The sequence below is a fragment of the Pan paniscus genome, chromosome 14 (assembly GCF_029289425.2).
Source record: "Pan paniscus chromosome 14, NHGRI_mPanPan1-v2.0_pri, whole genome shotgun sequence".
Lineage (NCBI taxonomy): Eukaryota > Metazoa > Chordata > Mammalia > Primates > Hominidae > Pan > Pan paniscus.
In genome coordinates, this window is record NC_073263.2 from 42,393,448 (window position 1) to 42,416,904 (window position 23,457).

The window sequence follows — 23,457 nt, forward strand, 5'->3', positions numbered from 1 at the left end:
TTATCACTGTGCTACGCAAATCCCTACATTCATACAGAGCTGCATACAAACGAGGGTACGTTGGTGATATGATAAACAAAATACCATCCTAGAGATTGAAAGTATGGAACTTCCTATAAACATTGGCCAAGTGGTATGTGGTAAATGAGGACAACACTGCAAATAGTGCCACTGCCTGTGGCCACCCGATGCAGTGCTCACCCAGGGGGGCTGCTCTGCTGGGGAGCTGCAGGATGGCACCAATACCTCTGCTTCGAGCCCAAGTCAATAATAAGAAGAGGGGTGTCCATTTCCAACAAGAGGTTGCAAACATCATTTCTCTGGGCTCCAAGTGTCTGATGGTGCCCTGTTCTACAGAAGGGTCAACTATACAACAGACAGGTGTGGGTAAGGCTGGATGCTTAAGAAATGTGACAAGGTTAGAGGGAAAACATGCTCCAAAGCAAAGTTTCAGTGTGGTAATTGAAGATGAACATGGGGTCATTTTAAAACCATGTCTGAATCCCAGCAGAGCATGTTCCGACATGGTTCAGCTTGACTGCTTTATGTAAACATGAAAATGCCATCGCCTGGCAAAACAAACTTCTCCCAGGAGAGCCTGTTCTCTCAACACAACAAGAGGAAAGGGATAGTGGAAGCAGGAGAGTTGAGACCATGAAGTCATGAAGTTCAAGAATGCCTTCCTTTGAAGGTTTAATACAGAAGAGCTTTCAGGGGAAGGAGGAGAGTTTAAAGAAGTCCTGGTTCTCAGGCATCCACAGTAATACCTTTGCCTTGAAGGAGAAAGATGGCCTTGGCTATCAAGAATGGGGAGAAAAGGCAGAAGCTACCACCCAAAATTTTCAGAGCACCAACCGAATCAAAGGAAATAAATACTAATGGGTGAAGTAGAGTTTAAAAATAACACAAGTAATGTACACTCTCCCCTTACTATTGTTAGTTTTTAATTTTTAATTTTTTAATTGACAGCTTGTACATATTTATAGGATACAATTTGATATTTTGATACATATCTATGTTGTAAAGTGATCAAATCAGGGCACTTAGTGTGTCCATGATCTCATGCATTTATCATTTATTTGTAGTGAGAATATTCCAAAGCTTCTTATCTAGCTATTTTGTAAGGTACACTATCTTACTGTCAACCACAGTCACTCCACTGTATAACAGAACATCAAAACATATTCCTCTTATCTAATTGTAACTTTGTATTTGCTGTTGCTAGTTCTATCATTTTAACAGAGAGAGAAATAAACTTCCAGCTACAACAATCATGGAATCACAGCTCTACGTCTCCCACCTAAAAATATTTCCTACACAAAATGCAAGGAGGAGGTAGGTTTCAAAACTTATCTGCACTCTATTTTATGATCTTTGTTTTCATTTTCATATATGTGAGCATATTTCTATTATGTTATTAAAATGTGGTAGTAATTGCTGCATGGTATTTATTCCAAACTCCAAAACCTTCAAATCCTGTATCACTGAACAAACTGTTTCAAATTTCCCATTAATCTTATGTTAAAAATAAACAACCTTGTACGTATATCTTGTCTGTATCTCTCATTATTTCCTCAGAATAAATGTATACCTTTAGATCTAATATTTTTGCTTTTAGGAAACTCTTCAGAATTTGATGTTGCCAAAGTGCCTCTCAGTTTATCCTCTCACCAGTAATAGTACTTCAGTGTTTGTGGTATATATTGACGTCTACTAGTGGAAGTTCTCCTTACCCCAACAAATACACAAATTGTTATTCATATTTTTCTAAAGTTTCAATTTCATTATTTTTCTCTCAGTTGAAATTTAGAAACAGTATTTTCAAATTACCTCAAATTCCATTGAAATTTATTACTAGAATTTCATTAAACTTACAAGTAAACTTGGATAGAACTATAGTTACTGAAATATTGAGTTTTAGTATTTGGGAACATTAGCCATCTCTGCTTTATTCGAATTGACTTTTATGTATAATAACCAAAACAGCGTGGTACTGGCATACAAACCAATGGAACAGAAGAGAGAGTCCAAAAATACATCCACACATGCAGAGCCAACTGATATTTGGCAAAAGGGCCAAGAACATAGGGGAAAGGACAGTCTCCTCAATAAACAGTAGTGGGAAAACTGAATATCCACATGCAGAAGGATGAAATTAAACCCTTTTCTCTCATCACATACAAAAAACAACTCAATTTGACAGTTTTCACAAAAGGCGTTAAAAAATAATCAACTCAAAATGGATTAAAGACTTTAAATGTAAAACCTGAAACTAGGAAAGTACTAGAAGAGAATATGGGGGAAACTGGGCACAGTGGTTCATGCCTGTAATCCCCACCCTTTGGGAGGCCGAGGCAGGCAGATCACTGCAGGCTAGGAGTTCGAGACCAGCCTGGCCAATATGGCAAAGCCCCGTCTCTACTGAAAATATAAAAATTAGCCAGGCACGGTGGCACACACCTGTAATCCCAGATACTTGGGAGGCTGAGTCATGAGAATTGTTTGAATCCCAAAGGCAGAGGCCGCAGTGAGCCGAGATGGTGCCACTGCACTCCAGCCTGGGTGACAGAGAGACTCTGTTTTGGGGAAAAAAAAAAAAAAGGAAAAGAAAATGTAGTGGAAAAGCTCCATGACATTGGTCTGGGCAAGGATTTTTTGGATAAGACTTTAAAAGGACAAGCAACAAAAGCAAAAACAGACAAATGAGATTACATCAAACTAAAAAGCTTCTCCACATCAAAGGAAACAATCAGCAGACTAAAGAGACAATCTACAGAATGGGAGAAAATATCTGTAAACTATACATCTAATAGGGGGTCAGTATCCGAAACACATAAGGTACTCAAACAACTCCATAGCAAGAGAACAAATAACCTAATTTTTAAAATTAGCAAAAAGGGTCAGGCGCAGTGGCTCATGCCTATAATCCCAGCACTTTGGGAGGCCTAGGCAGGTGGATCACCTGAGGTCAGGAGTTCAAGATCAGCCTGATCAACATGGTGAAACCCTGTCTTGACTAAAAATACAAAAAAAAAAAAAAAAAATAGCTGGGTGTGGTGGTGGGCGCCTGTAATCCCAGCTACTCAGGAGGCTGAGGCAGGAGAATCTCTTGAAAACAAGAGGCAGAGTTTGCAGTGTGCCAAGATCATGCCATTGCACTCCAGCCTGGGCAACAAGAGCGAAACTCCATCTCAAAAATAATAATAATAACAATTTAAAAAAATAGGCAAAAGGCCTGAGTAGCTATTTCTTGAAAGAAAACATGCAAATGGCCAACAGGTATATGAAAAAATGCTCAACATGACTAATCATCAGGAAAATGCAAACTAAAACCACGATGAGCTATTATCTCACCCCCATTACAAGGCTATCATCAAAAAGGACAAAAGATAACAAGTGATGGCAAGAATATGGAGAAAAGGGAACCCTTACACGCTGCTTGTGGGGGTGTAAATTAGTACAGCCATTATGAAAAGAGGTATAAAGTCTCTCAAAAAATTAAAAATAGAAGTACCATATGATCCAGCAATCCCACTACTGGGTGTCTATCCAAAGGAAATAAAACAAGTATGTCAAAGAGATATCTGCACCCCCATGTTTATTGCAGTACTGTTCACAATAGCCAAGATATGGAATCAACCTAAGTGTCCATCAATGGATAAAGAAAATGTGGGATATACACACAATGGAATATTATTCCACCATAAAAAGAAGGAAATCTTGTCATTTGCAACAACATGGATGTACCCAGAGGACATTATGTTAAATGAAATAAGCCAGGCACAGAAAGACAAATACCACATGATATCATTTATATATGGACTTTAAAAAGCTGATCTCATAGAAATAGAGTAGAATCATGGTTACCAGAGGCTGGGGGGGTTAGGAGGAAATGGTGAGGTACAGGGAGATATTGATCAAAGGATATGTAATTACAGTTAGATATAGGGAATAAAGTCAAGAGATCTATTGTACAGCAAGGTTAATGACAGTTGTAATTAATGACAATAAATAATGATCATTTATTATATTCTTGAAAATGCAAAGAATGTTAAGTGCTCTCACCACAAAAATAGTAACTGTGAGGTAATGCATTTGTTAATTAGCTAGACTTAGCCATTTCACAATGTTTATATACTTCAAAATATCATATTGAACATTATAAACACAAATAATGTTTTCTGTCAATTAAAATTGGATTTTGTGGATTCCAGGAAAGTTTTTAATTTTTTTTAGTTGTTGAACAATTATTTATATAGCTGCTTTTTGATTAGATCTTTTTGTCCCATAACGTATTTTCTAATTAAGTTTTGCTTGTATTTGAGAAAGTTGTTGATTCTTGTATATATTTTTTAACCAAATCTTTTTTTTTTTTTTTTTTTGGAACAGAGTTTCGCTCTTGTTGCCCAGGGTAGGGTGCAATGGTGCAGTCTTGGCTCACTGCAACCTCCGGCTCCTGGGTTCAAGTGATTTGCATGCCTCAGCCTCCCGAGTAACTAGAATTACAGGCACCCGCCACCACACCTGGCTAAGTTTTAGTAGAGATGGGGTTTCACCATGTTGGCCAGGCTGGTCTCGAACTCCTGACCTCAGGTGATCCTCCTGCCTCGGCCTCCCAAAGTTCTGGGATTACAGAAGTGAGCCACCACGCCTGGTCCAACTCTTTTATTAAACTCCATTTGTTCTCATTATTTTTCAGTTGATTCTCTTAGTTTGCACAGGCAAATTGCTCCCATGCATAAATAACAACCTACTTCCAATAATTAGAAAAGCTCTTTTATTTTTAGTTTTATCAAGTTGGTTAAAAAATATCCAAACCTTGTTCCATTCAGTAAAAACAGGGAATTTTTTTTTAGTTAAAAAAATAAGTTTTCTATCAAATAACTTTGAGTAGCATGAGGTTGGAATTCCCAGAATAATACTGGGTAACAACCAAGTTTGGTAGGGGTTGCAAACATCCTTATGTTGTTCATAGTTTTAGTATTTCACCACTGAATATAATGTTGGTTATTGGTTTAGAAGACTACAAGTATGTTAAGAAAATATTATTTTTAGTTCACTGAAGTGTTTTTTAATTGATAGTAAAGATTAAAATTTATCAATGTCTTTTTGTGTAACTAAAGAGCCAAATATTCTTGTCACATGACCTATCCTATTGCAGTGATAAGATATAAAAAGTTTTAATATATAGCTACTTATCTTTGCATTCCTGGAATAAACTCTACTTTCCCTTGGTAAATTGCTATTAAGAGAAAAATTTCATCAGCTAGAATTTTCCTTCAGATGTTAATCTGTCTTTATAAGATTGGTCTATCTGTGAGAGAGAGAGGGAGGGAGAGAGAGAGTGTGTGTGTGTGTGTGTGCGCGCGCACGCACGCACGTGTGTGAGTGTGCACATGCTTCCTTTATCAGATTGTGACATCATGGAGATAGTGAAATAAACTTCTAAAATGTTTCGTCTTTTTTCTTACTCTGAAATAATTTGTAAAGCATAGGGAAAAAAAAATCTGTTCCTTGAAAATTTGAAGGAACTTGCTTCTAAAATTATCCAAGTTCAGCCTCCTGGGGGAAGTAATTCTCAGAAAACTTCAGAAATCACTTGCATTTTCATTGGTCTTTATGAATTTTAATTATTTGAGTCATTAGAGTTATATATTTTCCTAGAAAATCATTCACTTAACCCAAATTTTTAATTCATTAGCATAGCATTGTTTATAGTAACATAATTTTAAACTTTTCCAAATCTATGGTTCTAGTCCCTCATTTCTAATGCCGTGTATTTGCATTTTTACTAATCTCTTCTTGATTAGACTTACCAAAGATGTGTGCATTTGTTGACCTTATCAAAGAACAAGCTGTTAGATTTTTATAACAGCTGTTTCTTAGAGTTTTATTATTAATTTCTGTTCTATCTTAATTACTTTCTTCAGGATCATTTATTGTTTTTGTTCTAAATTCGTAGATCAGATGCTTAATTCATTTCTTTTTTTAGTATTGAATGGATTAAAATGTTGTAATTTTGAGTACAGCTTTACATGAATTCCCTATAAAAGTCTCTCACTATAATTTTGTATGTGTTCTATAATAATAATTTTCTCTGTCACCCAATAGTTTATTTTCTGACTTTCAGTATTTTACTGATTCTTGTATATATTTTGACTGTAAAATCAATGACTTTCTAAATGACTATAAAACCAATAACCATGCACAATCAATAAATGCAATCAGCTTATCACATATTTTAAGAAGTTTCTGAAAGAGAGAAAGGAGACAGGTTACATTACCAGGGAAAACCAATGTGCAGGATAAATTGGAGCTAAGTCCACCTGCTTCTGAAGGAGCTCCAGGAGGGAATACTGGGACAGTCATTTAGATGATCAGTTAGAAAACTGCACTAAGAGCAGCTTGGTGGTGGGTTCTTTTCCCTCCCACACTTGCACTACATAGTAGGCAGCACTATCATGGCCCATAAGGTAAGAAGTGAATGAGAGAGGCATGGCTGGGCTCAGTGAAACAGGGCAACATCCCAAGTACCTACTACTGACTATAAGAGAACACGAGTCTACTCCACACTGAAGACAAGCTCCTACATACCTCATTCAGCAGCATATCCAAATACATATAAGAATAATCAAACATTTGAGAAAGAATTCCATGGGAGATAAAGATTAAAATGGAAATAAAAAAACAGTTAATATAGTAAATAGAAAACTTATGTTTGTATAGTTACAAATATACAAACATTAAATAAGATGAGATGAGAAAGAATATTGCACTTACAAAGCAGAACACTGCTACTTACCAAATCAGCAATCTTGGTAAATAAACATATTCAATATGTGCCAAATAAGCAGAATGAAAAGTCAAGAAAAAATTTAGTGAGCAGGATGATCTAGATAAAGCTTTCATCCAGAATCCAATAAAAAAAAAAAAGGCCAAAGGGATAAGAAGTATAAGAAAACAATGAAGGTATATACAGAACAGATCTGAAATGTCCAAAGTCCATTTGATAGATGTCCCAGAAATGGAGAGCAAAGACAATAAGGGTAAAGAGACATAAAAGAAAATTAGGAAGAAAAAAGGAAAACTGAAGAGAGCCATGTATTTTCAGATTAAAAGAGACAACCAAAGGCTATGCAAGATTAGAAACAAAAATAGAAACACTGTGAAATTTCTTATAGTACAGGAAGGGGGAGTGAAGAAAAAAAACAGTAAATAAATAAAACAGAAAATTCAGTGTCAGTAAAAAAAAAGAAAACTAATAAAAAGTAAATCATGCAGTAAGAATACAAATACATGCAAATATGCTACTAATCATAATAAATGAGAACACATCAAATCTACCCATTAAGAGATTCTGAAAGTAGGTAAAAGGAAAACCAGACATTTCTTTCCACTCAAAATCTACTTTAAACAATGACACAGAGATGTTAAAATTAAGTGATTAAAGAAATGTCATGTAAATACTAACCAAAAAAACTGGTAGAGGAATTATTAGAATCAGACAAGATAGTCAAAAAAGAAATCAAGCTAAAAAATCATTAAATACAAAAAGTAGTATACTTCATATTGATAAAATCTATCCTAAAAGGTAGGCTTCCCTTAGTCTCATTGGTCAAAACTGTATCACATGTCCACAGAGAAACCAATCACAGTCAAGGAGAATGGAATTCTCATGAAGAGTTAGACCACTTTGGGAATAAATCCCTGGAGCTGGGGTAGCACCTGCCTTTTCTGAAACACAGTTCACGCAAAGTAGGATGGATACTTGAAGAAAAATCAGAGCTGTAGAGAAGCAGGCAATCAAAAATATTTGACACATCACTCTGAAATTATCACAACGCCTAATTTATTTCCTTGCAGCATTAGTATTATGGTTTGGCTCTGTGTCCCCAGCCAAACCTCATGTTGAATTGTAATCCCCAATCTTGGGGAAGGGACCTGATGCAAGGTGATTAGATTGTGGAGGCGGATTGCCTCCCTGCTGTTCTCATGACAGTGAGTTCTCAGGAAATATGGTTGTTTAAAAGTATATGGCACATCCCCCTTTGCTCTCTCTCCTGTTGGCCATGTGAAGATGTGCTTGCTTCCCCTTTGGCTTCTACCACGATTCTAAGTTTCCTGAGGCCCACCAGCCATGTTTTCTGTATAGCCTGTAGAACTGTGAGCCAATTAAACCTCTTTTCTTTATAAATTACCCAGTCTCAGATAGTTATTTATAGTAATGAGATAACTGACTAATACAATTAGTTACTACAGATTACTACAAGGTGATGAATCACTATAAAATTTAAAAGTATAATGTTGTATTTCTATGTCTCCTTTTAATTGTTTACTCCTCCCTTAAAATGTAAACTTCTGGAGAGCTGGAACCTTGTCTATCCTGATCTTATTTATAGCTTCAGCAGCTTGCATAAGGCTCAGTATATAATAGGAACTCAATACATGTTTGCCAATAGAATGAATGAATGGTGCTGGGAGAGATTACTCTGAGACAGATCAACCAGAATAATACAGTTTAAAAAAAAATAAAAGCCAGAGAAGGAAAGCTTTAAAGTGGTGTTAGTGTTACAGAGTTCAAGGAGAAGACAGGAATTACAAAAAGACCACTAAACTGTATGTTCAGAAGGGATTTTACATTTAGGAAGCAATTTCAGTAACAGCATTTGTGAATATAAACCAGATCATAAGGAATTAAGGATGAAGTGGGTAATAAAGAAGTGGTTACAGTAAAATTACCTTTGTCTTTTTTTAAATTTGCTAGAAGCAGAAAAGGTAATATCTCTGAGGACAGCAAAATCAAGGAAGGGGTTAGCTGGTTTATTTTAGAATGGTAAGATAAGATGAGAAGTTCACGTGTGCTCTATCATCTTCTTCATGACCTACTGTCACCAACTGTGGCATATTTCTGACAAAAAAAGGAAGCATTCAGTGGAGAAGAATGTATTGAAGATACAGAAAAAAGAGGAATTACAAATAAGTTTCTAGAAGAAGGAAGTGAATCACAGGTAAAATATTTAGAGTTTAAACTTGAGGAGGCTCCTTTTGTCCCCAGAGCCAAGAGTAATTAAAAATGTGAAAGAGAGACACATAGAACAAAACTTATGTGCTGTCACCTAAACTTAACCTAGATTATTTACCTAAGAATTATTCCATAGTAGGTATCCAATAAATATTTGTGGAATGAATGGAATAAACAAACGCATAAATGGATGCAATGATTAAAATGTATTGTGTTTTGTATCTTTTTACAGTAAACATGATCCTCCTATTTTCTTAAGGTAAATCATTCAAGTGATAAGGAATGAAAGGTTCTACAAATAAAGAAATGCCTTCGGCCAGGTGCGGTGGCTCATGCCTGTAATCCCAGCACTTTGGGAGGCCAAGGCAGGTGGATCATTTCAGGTCAGGAGTTCGAGACCAGCCTGGCCAACATGGTGAAACCCCATCTCTACTAAAAATACAAAAATTAGCTGGGTGATAGTGGCATGCGCCTGTAATCCCAGCTACTTGGGGGCTGAGACAGGAGAATCACTTGAGCCTGGGAGGCGGAGGTTGCAGTGAGCCAAGATCACGCCACTGCACTCCAATATGGGTGACAGAGTGAGACCTGGTCTCAAAAAAAGAGAAATGCCTTCAATGAACGTTTCCCAACAACAACACATCAGGCACAAAAAGAGAGAAGCAAAAGTAAGGTAGAATAGATGGATAAATATCTTTGTGTAGTCTACTGTTACTGAAATCCCTAAGGATGGAATTATTTTTATATTAAAGCTATTAATTTTACTGAAAGCTACAGTAAGTTAAAGGAAATAATTTATGTAAAATGATACATAATAAAAATATGTTCAACCAGTAACCAGAAAATATGTATATATCAATATTTAAGTCTAGAATAAAAACAAGATTAAGAAATAAAAAGTTTAATTTTCACTATTTAAAATAACTGCTCAACCTGAAAATTAAATCCCAGATCTAGTATCCTAATTTGTTAAGCATTCTGTTTGTCAAATGTTCTACTTTTAACAGTTTTTATGTTCCAAATATATATATCAAACTTTTAAAAACACTATTTAAAATCCACTAGAAGTTATTTAAAAATAAATCATATCTACAACTGACTTTGCAACATTCACCTTAGTATGCTAAATACCTCACAATTTTATGTTAAGTTAAAAGCTCATAGAAGCAGATGAACACTTTTATGTCATTTAGCAGACATCATTAAAAGTACAACATGACTATGTACCAGATTTAGCTTCTACTTGTTAACTACTAGAGTCTTACCATAACATTGCCTATTTGATTGTAGATTTCAAGATTAGGATCTTGCCAAGACAAAAAGATATTTATTTAAAAAAAAAAAACACACTAAGGGATAAAAATGTTTCATGGTTCGTCTTTGCTTACACAGGAGCTAAATAAGTAAATTTACAACTCGCATGATTTCTTTCAATGATTTAATGACAACCTATGGTGCCCAAAACAGCCTAGGGACACATTTATACCATATGCTGGGCGAAACTATGAATGAGAAAGGGGTTCCACGCTGTTGGGAAGAAGATAGCACTCAAAAGGGTCAAATTATAGCAACACCAATGAATACAAATAGTTCATTTTTCAATGGAATTTTTACACACAATTGTTGTAATAAATTACCTTGTTGGGGAAAGACAAAGAAAACATAAATTAAACCAAATCAAGGAAATCAAAATGGGAGTTAGAATTCTAGTTAATTATAGAACTGAATATACAGATTTGAGAAATGTTCTACAAGAAATAGTGACAGGATTTGTCAACCGCTAGTATGACAAGAGGAAAAGTTGGAAAATAATAATGATGGGAAAGATAAATCATTTAGTTAGCTGGAGCCCCACCCCACTCCCTTTTTTCTCATTTAAAGGAGCTGAAATAAAGTGGCACTTTGGAGCTAACCATGGGTCTTTCTCGTCATTCTCATTTCATGCTGAGGAGCTTCTGGCCTATTAAAAGCAGGTATGACCATCAAGTATGCCACTGACAATTTTCAGTTACCCTACCAGAAATTTCACATTGTAATGAAGATTATTCTTTATGCACTTTTCTTAGAAGACTCTGCATTCATTTCACTGATTTCCATTGCTCAAAACATATGGAATGCCTCACATATTTTTATACCCATGTAGCGTAGCTTGGTTTTACTGTATGTCTATAACTATTTTTAGTGAACATTTATGCCAGTTTCATAACTTTGCATGCCTACTTTCTTATGCATTATCATATTCTCTGGATACCATCTCTAATTTCATATATCTTCGGTTTAAAAATAGCAGTGATGGTGGTGGTGTTTTGTTTTGCAGATGAGAAGTTCACCAGTGCTCTGTCATCTTCTTGGTGACCTACTGGCACCAACTATGGCAGATCCACTGTGCATCCATGAGGCTAGGTACCATGAAAGTTTTGACCAGAAGGAGCCACCACCATACTCTTAAAACACATCCAGAAACTCACCTTTTATTTTCAATGCTTGTATTCTTGTTTTCAGGATTTTCATGTGTCTAAATATTTCTGTTCAGAAATTCTTCAAAATTATCTAGTACCTCAAATAAACAGTTAGCAATAACTAGTAGGGGCTTGTAAGTACCTTTTGATGTTGTTCATCCTTCATCTTTTGCAATTTTCTGTTTTCTTCTGCCTTTAGAGAATCTCTGTAAGCCCAGCTTCTGGCCTGTAAAGGTACAGAGAGGAAAAAAAAAAAAAAAACAACTTGATAGGATAAAGTGTTGCCACAGTACACCAAGCTGCCTACTATGGGCCCGGTGCTAATAACTCAACCTCTGTACTGAGCATATAGTAAGCTCTCCATACACACTTGGTTATTAAGTGATTTATGCATATGTCTGAAAATGTCCCTTGGAACATATAAAAAGAAAACTAGTGTAAGCACAATCATCCTGCACATTTGAAAGGATGATCTAAATGTTTAATTAAGCTTTAAAAATATCCCCTCAGAGATAATCAACATAGTTTATTCCTCCTAGTGGAAAGTTTAGGACATTTTCAAGAATATTCCAACTAGCTGATCAGTCAATATTAAAGACAAGCAATAGTGGCACTGTCTTTAGAAGAACGGGCATGTCTACTGCTCATTAATGATATCTGATTAAGCAGCTTGTCAACTAGTGGTTGATACCATATAATTTCAAGGATGCATATTTTCTAAGCACTTGCATCCCTAATCTGGATGAAGCTTATTTCTACCTCTGAAAAGGAAAACAAAGCCTATTCAGGAACACATGACAACAAAGCCTTTGGAAAGCCAGCACATGAGGGAGAATGCCCTTCAGTGTCTCTGACCCACCACACCAGAGTTCCACACCCTGGCATAGTGACCATGTGTTCTGACATTTATGGCATTTCAAGTGTTCTGTTTATTTGTCATATGCTTTCTCTCCTTCACATTGATTTGCAGCCCCAGCTTCTGTAAGGCAAAAAGCTAATGCTTAGGAAATTACATGGATCTCATAAAAAACTATCAGCAGCTTCATGGCAGCAGGTTACATATTTCAGACCTAGTTCTCAGGACTAATAATCCATAAAGTTCAGGTAGGCTGGTTCCCCCTTTTTCCAGCCTACGTGAACTTTTATGTAACTTTTCTCAAGCACTTCTTAGTTCATTCTGCCATTTCTGTCACTATAAAAACCCATATCCCATCAAATAATAAGAACCACTTCCCAGAAAAAGAGAGAAGCTTTCAAAATGGTATCATCTATGGCAGTGCCAGTTAGAAAACTGGAGCTTCCTGTGTTCAGAAATCCCTGGTTTATCCAAACCCTGCTGCATTGGGCAGGTAAACATACATCCTATGACTTTCTCTTATTTGCATCCTAAACTCAAGGGGACTGTGCTAAGACATAGAAGGGGAAAAGTGATTCTCTGACAAGCCCTTCTTTTTATCTCTGACAACCCCTTCTTTTTATATTAGAGAAGGCTAGCCTTTATCACAAATATTCCATATAAGACCTAGTGAGGAAGGGAGGAAGGGAGGGAGGGAAGGAGGGTGAGAAGAGAGGACAGGAAGGAAGGAAAGGAGAGAAGAAGAAAGGAAAGAAGACAGCTTCTACTCAAGATATTAAAAGGTAGAATAAAATATTTAGTTAAAGCAAAATTACAACTTGAATGAGGGTATCTAAATTCTATTTGAATAGCCTCCCTTTAAACTTGTCATTTTGTTGTTCTTTTATTAGAATACACGTCTTAGTTTTTGACTCAGAAAAAAGTGGTTATTAAATACCTTATTATTAAATAAGGTGCCTCATAAAGGTCCACAGAAACTGGGAAGTCACATGGCATCCGAACTTATGAAAAGTTCAGTTACTTGCAATCCTAATGCTTGCTTACCCAGCTGTGATCCCTAGGCAGGACAGGAAGTTTCTGTTCAAAAATAATAGAAGGGAATAAATTGATCACTATTTTTCTTAGCTCTAAACACCAGAAATTTCTAAGTCACTGTATTCACATAATTTGTCTAACATTGAAATATTCACTTAATACAATACCAATGCTATATTTTATCATTCAACCAAAATACACCTTTATTTATCCTCCCCAAAAGCTATGCTTATAATGTACTCATTCTATTAACAGTGTTTAAGCCTCCTCTGTGCAAGCACTGTGTCAGGACACGATCCCAGACCTCAAGCATTTACAGCTTAGTGTGAAAGTCAAACAAGAAGACTAATGGTTACAGTACAGCGTGATAGGTGCTATGATAGAGGAAGCCAAAAAGAAGGACATTTAATTAAACTAGATTGAGGAGACTTTCCAAATCAAGTAAGGCTAAGTTATATTTCAAAGAGTGAGTAGGAATCAGACTATGCAGGGAGAAGAGCATCACATGAGCAAACGGAAAATAGCAGTGCATGAGTTTGCTAGGGCTTCCATAACAAAGTATTGTGATACTGGTGGCTTAAAGAACAGAAATTTACTATCTTATAGTTCTGGAGGCTAGAAGTCCAAAATCAAGGTGTCTTCAGGGTTGGTTCCTTCTGAGGGCTATGTGAGAAATATCTGTTCCAGGCTTCTCTTTTTGGCCTGCAGACTCCATCTTCATCATGCATCTCTTCACATCATCTCCCTTGCATGCATGCTTCTGTGTCCCGATTTCCCCTTTTTATAAAGACACTTTTCATAATGAATTTGAACCCACTCTAGGAGCCTCATTTTAACTTATTTCCTCCGTAAAGATGCTATCTCTGAATAAGGTCACATTCTGAGGTGCTAGGGGTCAGGGCTTCCACATAAATTTTGAGAAGTGTGGGTCTCAACCCATGACAAGCATTAAGTTCTCCTTTCAAGATGGTGGAGTAAAGATGTTCCTGTTCCATTCTCCCCAGAATTACCCTAAACAAAGCAGAAAATGGAATACACACAAGCTCTATCTTCCAAAACGAAGAGATCCATATTCACAGAGGGAAATCTATGAAGACCAAGTAGATAAAGAAACAGTAAGTGACTTACAGAGGAAAAGAGCAAACCTGAAGACTTGCTGGAAGGGGCTAGAGGACACCTATGGGGAGCCAGTTCTCTCCACAGAGCAACATGAGGGCCCAAGAAATGGATGCACCAGCTATTGAGGAAGACAGATGGATAATAGGCAGGTAAAAAGGAAGGAATTACTAGATAGTCTCAGTAGAAGCCCTTCACCCCCATATACCTGCTCCTACTTTGAAAATGCAGGTGCTAATTCTCCAAACACCAACAGGAAATGAAAAGTGTATTTTCTGGATAAACTAAACCAGGCATACGTGTAAAGACAGCAGCAGTGGACAAATGCCAGGCTGAGAATGAAATGACTCTATAAAGTCCTGCATACTGACCAGTGAGCCTCTGAGTCCCTCTCTTTGAAGTTTTTTTCTGCTTCCTGTACTGTTTCTTCTGAGAAGTAAGAAGTGATATATATATATTTAAAGTAACAAAGAAAAAAGGAGGAGTTTGGAGACTTTTTTAAAATCTCCCCTTCTTCCCCCCAAAAAAACCAAATCAGTAAAATATTTAGAAGATAGAGTCAAGAAAATATGCCAAAATATGGAAAAAAGGTAGTCAAAGATAACTTACAGGAGAAAATCTCTAAAGTTAGAAGATAAATCCGGGAGGTCTACAATTTTAATAACAGAAATTCCATAAAGAGAAAATGAAAGGATATAAGTCAGAGATAACACAAGAAAATCATCTAGAACTGGAGATGAATTTCCAGACTGAAAATGAATTAAAAAAAGACTTTCACACTAAATCACATCATTACAGAATGCCAGAAAAAGAAAAGATGATATTAAAGTATTTTCAGGGGAAACAGAGAAAATCCTTCATATAAAGCCTGAAATTCAAATGGCCTTGGATTTCTCAGGAACCAGTATTCAAAGTTAGAAGAGCAATGCCTCAAAATTCTGGAGGAAAATTATTTCCAGTTTGGAATAGTCATCAACAAAAATGCAAGCAAAGTATGAGAGCTGGATAAAGATAGTTTCAGACATGGAAGGACCTGAACATGTTTACCTTCCATGTGTCTTCTCTTGGGAAGCTACTAAGTAATATGCTCCACCAAAACAAAGAAATAAAGCAAGAAAATAGAAGAAATGAGGCCCAGAAATCAGAGAACCCAACATGGGAAGGCAATAAAAGCAATTCCCAAGATGACTTTAAAACAGTGATTCTCAACCTTGGCTGCACATTAGAATGGCCCGGGGAGCTTTTTTAAACCCTGAAGCCCAGGTCACAATACAGCAGGCTCTCTGGAGGTGCAACCCAGGTATCTGTGATTTTTAAAGCTCCCTAGGTGAATCCAGTGTGCACAGGAGGCTGAGAACTACTGTGTTAAAGGAAAGTCCCAGAACAACAGCTGTGCGCCAGGCCTACAAACACCCAGGACAGGTTAAAGCAGGAGGAAAGAGGGATCCAGGAGGGAGAGAAAAAAAAATCCACAAGTTATCTGACAGGCATAAGTTGGAAAATTGTTTAGAAATTTGCGTCAAGAGGCATTTTGTAGAACAGTCACAAAAGCTGTCAGAAGACAGTCAAATGTTCAAAGGAAACTAAGAAAATGCTAAAATAAAATGTTTAAAGAGTTGTACAGAAGATATAACCAGAGTATACCAACCGGCTTGGCAGTGAGAAAATGTGTATATAGTCATAATAGGGAAAGCTCAAATTACTGAATAATTATAAGAATGAGAGGAAGAAATGAGTTAATAAGGTCTAAAATTGATTAGTCAAGAGATACCAACACATATTAACAGATATTCAGAGCTAACTAAGAAAAGAAACAGGTGGTGGGTTGCATAATGGCCCCCAAAAGATGTCCCAATCCCTGGAATCTGTGAATGTTTCTTTATGTGACAAAAGGGACTTTGCAGAAATTAAGGATCTTGAAGTGGAGAGATTAGCCTGGATAGTCCAGGTGGGCCCATTGTAATCAAAAGGGTCATTATAAGAGGAAGGCAAGAAGGTCAGGGAGGGTGCAGAAGGTTGGGTGAGATGGAAGCTAAATTGGAGCAATGCAGCCGTGTGCCAAGGGTTTGAGGGGACAGGGGACAGATGCCCCCTGGAACCTTCAAAAGGAACCATTCCTGTTGATACCCCTCATTTTAGCATTTTAAAACCCATTTTTATTGCTGACCTCCAGAAGTGTTAAGAGAATAAATTTTTGTTCTATTAGGTCACTACATTTGTGGTAATTTGTTACAGCAGCAAAGGGAAGTGTTCAAATGTTGGGGTGGAAGTGGGATTCAGGCGGCACAAAGGGACACATATTAAGTATTTTATTTGACTTCTTAATGAATGAGCATGTGACACGTAGATAAAAATTACAATAATCAACCTGCACTGAATGCTCACAGTAGTGTGAGAGAGGATAGCTGGAGAGGCATGAGCTATAGAGCTTGGCCCCTCAGCCATTAACGTGCACACACATCTTCCATGGATTGTATTAATTGCAAGCTCTGATTCAGGAGGTCTGCGGTGGGGCCTGAGATTGGTCTGCATCTAAATCTTTGCTCCTGATTTCAAAAGCTTTGCTTCCCCTTACCTTGCTTGCAAAAGCTTTGCTTCCCCTCACCCCTTTGCAGAAGCAAAGATTTAGACTTGAGACCAGTCCTCCAGACCGTAGAGGACTAGAAAGGGGCCATTCTAAAGAAAGAGACAGAATCTAGAATTAAAGGAGAGAGGGAGGAACAGAGAGAGGAAAGGACTTTGTGCCTAAGCTAAGACATTTTGATTTTATCCTTGAAGATATGGGGGACCACTGAATGATTTGGGGAAGTGAAACACCAGGATAACATTTTTTCACATCGTTATTCTTCGTTGAGGAAGTAGGGGCATAAGGCCGGGTGCGGTGGCTCACACCTGTAATCCCAGCACTTTGGGAGGCCAAGGTGGGTGGATCATTTCAGCCCAGGAGTTTGAGATCACCCTGCGCAATGTGGCAAAACCCTGTCTCTACAAAAACTACAAAAGTTAGCTGGGCATGGGGGTGCGTGCCTGTGGTCCCGGCCACTCAGGAGGCTGAGGTGGCAGGATGGCTTGAACCTGGGAGGTGGAGGTTGCAGTGAGCCAAGATCATGCTACTGCACTCCAGCCTGGGTGACAGAGTGAGACCCTGTCTAAAAATAAATAAATAAATAAAAAATGGGGGCAGCAAACCAGAGACTAGAAACCATTTCATATTTGACTAGAAATATGCAGCGATGGTCGCTGAGGAAGGTCTGATGATGCTGGTACTTCTGCCTACGCACACAATACAGAGAACTATATTAATCCACATGTAAAAGTGAACCCTGTAAATATCTCTTGTCTGAAGTCCTAAGCCAAAAGGAATTCTCTTGTAACCACTAAAGGATTTTTCTTGTAATCTTTTACATTGACATAATTTTCTAGTATTTATTAAATTCCCATCTGCCAATGGCAGATCCACTTTTAAAGGAGAAAAGTACAAGAGGAAAAATCTTCTCATGAAAGTTACATTAGGTAGTAAAATTAAAGTATTAAAAATTATATATAAATTCTTCTAGCTCATCACACCCCATATAGATGGCAATCACATAGTGTTCACATTCTATACGTTGACCATAGCTAAAGTAAACTGCAGGTGTCCTCTTTTTACAAAGAAATGTTCTTCACAGAAGTGCAATGTACATATTTGATTTTCCTACAACATTAGAAATGATTCTGCAAAGCATTCTCAGAAGAATTCTATGCATATGGATGAGACAGAATGAGAAGAGTATAATATGGGTAAAAAGTCAATTAAATATATTGAACACTGAAACCGTATTAATAGTTTGGGGTCAAAATCGGAGCAGCTATTGCGTGGAGTTTATAAGGAACCATCCTGGGTCCAATCCTGCTCCATATTTTCTATTAATAGCTCTGAGGATCCTATGACAAATGCACTAATCAATCCACAGAAAATGCAGCTCTGGGAAACATTGCTAATGCTTTGGATGACAATATTAAAATTCAGGACGATCTTGTTAAATTGAAGAAATGAGCCAAAATCAATACAGCAGCACACGCAGTTCTGCCAGGTGTTCCACATCGCAGGATACAGGGAGCCCTCAAATGGAAAGGAAGACCAGCCCGGTAGGCGAAACTCCAGTTGGTAAAGCTATCCAACTCCTGTTCTCCCTCTCCCTTCCTGACAGCCACAAGGATATCCAGACAGGTGTCTAGGGCTGTCATCTACACATGATTTAACTCCACTGCCTACAGCTTCTCAACTCTTTACCCCAGAGCCCAGCAGTGAGGGAAGAGAGATGACGAATTTCTTTTAATATAAGTTGTAGGGCCCACACTGATGAATTTAGACTTTAGAACATCACATTAGAAGCAAAAAAAAAAAAAAAAAAAATTAGGAAACAACTAAAGATTTCTAAGTAGGAGTATAATGACCTCTTCCTAAGGAGTGTCATAATATCTTCCTGACATTTAAAAACATGGTCTCTATTGAGAAAGGGGTAAGGGGAGATGAAGATGAGGGTTCTTTAACAACTCATTTAGCTACCCAAACTCTGAGAAACCTGAGACTTTAAGAAACTTAAATTCATCTTTTCTTTCAGCTACAACCCTTATCCAGAGTCATCCTTAATTACACTTACTTTCTTGTCCCCAATTAGCAAGTCAATAAACAAGCCCTGCCGCTTTCACCTTCTAAGCAGTTTGCTGACCTGCACTCTCTTCTCCATCCTCTCCCCTGCTGTCCTAGCTGAAGTCTTCATCATTCTTTACCCAGACTGATATAGAAGCCTTGGGGGGTCCTCTCTGCTTCTCTATTCCTTTAGAGCCCTCCTTCGCAATGTTACCAATGTGATCCAGAATGAAAACACAAACCTAACCTTGAGTTTTCCCTGTTTAAACATTTCCAATACCTTCAGTGCTCACAGAATGGGGTTTAGGTTTTCCAAGGTGGCATGCAAATTTCTGCGGTGGTTTTCTACCAGGAGCACCATGAGCACGCAGTATGCGGGGCATTTCTACATGTCTCATTGGTAAGCACTGTGTGGGGGCATTTCTAGATGTCTCAGTGTCTGGGTGGTGCTACTGGCCCTTCATGCCCAGGGCCTAGGGATACTAAGCATCCTGCAGTAATCAAGACAACTCACACAATGAACTGTCCCACCTGAATTTCCAGAGGTAACATCATTGGGAAAGGGTCCTCACGGTTCCTGCTCATTTCTATATCCTTCTAGCTCACTTTTCTGCACTGCAGCTACATAACTCTTCTTCTGCAACACAAGCCATGGTTATTTCTTGCATTTATACCTTAATTCTTGCTCTATGTGTCTTTATTAATTATGATACCTGGAAAGACTCATCACTTTACTGGTTCATAGTTTAAGCTTCTGCTCTGGTGTCATTTCCCAAGAAGCATCTAACGCACATGGTCTGACTTAGATGCTTCTTCCTGATAAGGCAGTAGTGCTTTCTTATTGTGATATGCTCTGTGCTCAGCAGTTTGCTTTAAAACCACTGGTGTTCTCCTTTACTAAGGTTCATTGGGCAGAAACTGTAGGCACTCAGTAGGCCTTATATAGACCTATGAATTTAAAGAATGGAAGGAAGGAAGGAAGAATGGATGCATGCATGGATGGATGGATGCATGGATGGAAGGTAGGAAGGTAGGAAGGATGGAAGGATGGAAGGATGGATGGGTGGGTGAATGAATGACTGGGTGAGAGGAAAGACTTCTCTGAGGCTGTTTTAGTCCAGGTGCCCATAAAATAATACAAGCATTATTTTATAGCTCAGGCAACAGTTGAGGTCAAAGTTTCGGATCAGGTCATCTGTCTTTAGTTCCAGCATTCTATGATGTACAAGTCACTCTATATCCCTAATCTTCAGTCACTAAATACCTCTATAAAATGTGCCAGGCAGCACCCTGCATAGCAATTCACTTACCCATGTTGAGGATTGTGGGCCACAAACAGCACTTTGACAGGCACTTCTGTCTGGCGATTCTGTGTTCAGTTTGCTCAAGAACTCAGCGGTTTTGCTACCGGGAACACAAACAGGTGTTAGTGGCTTCACAAAAATATGAATATAATTCTTTATTTTTCCTTTGGATACTAACCTAGACTTATTTGGGTGATGATTAAAATTATCCTCAGCAGAACAGAAAGTTACGTTGAGAACAAGGTGTAGCAGAAATCAAAACAAAATGCTATTGCAAGATTGCATTCTTCAAGAACAATATTACAAAATTATAAAACTAGGTTTATGAAATGTGAACTTATGACCTCATTTTTTCCACTTTATATTACTGACATAAATACAAGTCCTCTCTCAGAGCACATTCCACAGCATGCAGCCCTAATTTCCTATCTGAACATTTAATGCTTAACACTCAGACTTCAGGGTGGAGCTGTGGAACATTCACGCCCTACAACATCCTGCTTCACACCGGTTTTACATTAAGCCCTTTACCCTCTCATCTGCCTCATGGCTTTGACCGCTGTTAGGACACACAGACCCTCTAATCCAGTAGCTCTTTTCCATTTATGGATCACAGAGCCCTTTTGGACTCTGAAAGCAAAAGTGAACCCTCTGTTAACAAACACACACACACACACACACACACACACACACACACACACAGTCCTTTGCATTTTGTTTCAGAGAGAGGATAAACCCTCCATAGGGTTTATCTATAGAGGTTAAAAAGTGCTGCTGATTCTAGACTGCATTTCTAATATCTCTTTTTAGCTCTGAAAAATTGACCTAGAAATGTCCTCAGTTTAAATAAGAAGTTCTCTGTTTTTACCTTAAAAATCCAAACCACCACCCCAATTTCCCCTCTCACTTATGCCAAGCATAGAACACTGGAATTGTTTCCTAGTCCTTACCTCAGCGCCTGGCCCGTTCTGCCTACCCTTGATTAATTTCTACGCCTTTGTCCTTTTCTCATGTAATTTGTGGGATTTTTATCTCTTCGTTGCACATTCACAGCCACATACCTCATTGAGCACTGATTTACATTGCACCAGACTTGCGCAGCCTGTTTCCATCTCCCTCCCTCCTCCTGCTAGCCCTCTGCTTCCCCCTAATATTTTAAGCCCAATGCTAAGATCTGATTCATCAAGTACTTAGGACATGGGCATCAAAGGAAACACAAAGTATCTGGTAAGAACAAATGGCATCCAGTGTAGGAGGAAAACAAGGAATTAGAAACTAAACAGGTGCCAGCATCACTTCAAATAATTACTTAGGTAGAACATGGCATTTGAAAAAGGTCAGAAGCTTGATCTGGGGAAGGAAGAAATAAAAGTGAAGCAACATACGGAACCCTGAGAAACATTCAGCAGTTGAGACGAGCAGCCTTTCCATTTGTCTTAGATTACTTATCTTGCCCAGAATAGACAAGGAGACTAATGAAGTCGCAGAGTGTGGAAGCTGCCCCATTGTCTGGGGCTTTATGAAGTCATCAGTCAAAAGTATAAAAAGAAGAGTGATGCCAGAAGTTTGGATGAGATCTCTGAATATCCTAAGCCAAGTGCAGGCCATAGGAGAAAGCAGTGAAAAAGAAACACTGTGACAAGCAAGGAAGAAACTTCAGACCAAGTCGACAGGCAGCCCCTCAGTTTACTGACTGCCGCTTCTTACCTGCCAACGCCAAGCACAAAGCTGCCTGCATAGCCAGCCTCTATCTGTGGTCCTTGTGCCAATTATCACTGCCCCACTCATGCCGCAGGATATAAAGCAGAGTGACAGGGTCACAGGACTGCCAGAGGAATACAGATAGGGGCCTGCAGAGGATGCGGATTACTGCCAAGTGATCAGCTATACAAAGGAAGTCCCATGTTATGACACTAACTCATATTTTTCTACTATTAGCATTAGTCCCTGGTATATAAAATTTCCATATATTGGCTGAACTGAAGTGGGATCCCTGTAGGTAACTCTGGTTATATTTAACAAAAATAAGATGTAGAACCTGTTTGAGGGGCAAACGAAGGAAAACATCCTCGTGGGAAGTCCAACTGGACTAAGAACCCTGGACTCTAGCACTGTTTTCACCTTGCCCTTGGGGGTTCTTGGTATTATCACTACCGTGACTCTACTGCCTGTTGGAGAGGGGTGGTCCTCTTCCACTTTGTCACTCTGATCCAAGCATAAAAGATTTCTTCCTCTATTCTCCATAGAGCAAAATAAAATTTACTTATGTCCAACTTAGGATCTGTAAGGGTCCTTCCTGCTCATTCTTACGTTGATTTCTATGGCATATCCTGAAAGGTCCCTTCAGGAAAATCTCGCCTCAACAGAATACAGTTGTAGCAGACTGCTAAATGGTCATGAAAATTTACATTCTCCTCTTCTGGCCACACAACTTGGCTACATTTCCTAGCCTCCCTTGCAGCTAAGGTTGGCTGTATGATTGAGTCTTGACCAATGGAATGTGAGAAGTGTTGAATGCCACCTCCAGTACTAACTTATTAGAAAATTCCCATGCATATGCCTCCATACATTGTTCTCCTGGCTGGAACAGAGACAGCCCTCAAGGAAATGCTGGAAGTTGTGCATTGAAGGTGGTGGAGTCTCTATCAGTTTTGGTTCCTAAATACCTGAGTGGAGGAGGCTGCCTTTCAAATTATGATACAATGATATTTTAAAAAGCAGTCTATGCTTTTTGTGAATTCACTTATATGCAGTAAAATTAGAAACACTTGCCAAGTGAGAAGAGCAGCTCCTGGCATCCAGGAACTGATCTGATGCTCACGTCTAAATCTCAGTGTTATTATAAACTGATCTGATCTGACACTGAAGTTAAGCCTTGTTCCACTGTTGGATGTAAATAGTCACACAGAATATCCACTTCACACAAGGTCATCATGCAATCTACAAAGTACCAAACATCATCTCCTCTAAGTGAATGACCACTACTTCTTCACTAATTACAGCTTTGTAGTCACTCTAGGTCCTTCCTATAG

General features: G+C 38.2%; 1 protein-coding gene across 3 annotated transcripts in view; it reads right to left on the reverse strand.

Moving 5' to 3' along the window:
• Positions 1–23,457, reverse strand: part of EPSTI1 (epithelial stromal interaction 1) — a 103,750-nt gene that overhangs the window by 19,501 nt on the left and 60,792 nt on the right. For 2 of the 3 annotated variants that reach the window (XM_003805932.6, XM_024927452.4), the window contains 2 exons: positions 20,432–20,525; positions 11,624–11,707 (listed from right to left, as the gene is read on the reverse strand). In XM_003805932.6, coding sequence (XP_003805980.1) covers positions 11,624–11,707; positions 20,432–20,525 — 178 coding nt within the window. Of the gene's footprint in view, positions 1–11,623; positions 11,708–13,381; positions 13,415–20,431; positions 20,526–23,457 lie in introns of all 3 variants that reach the window. The other variant, XM_063595930.1, reaches the window with a different exon arrangement.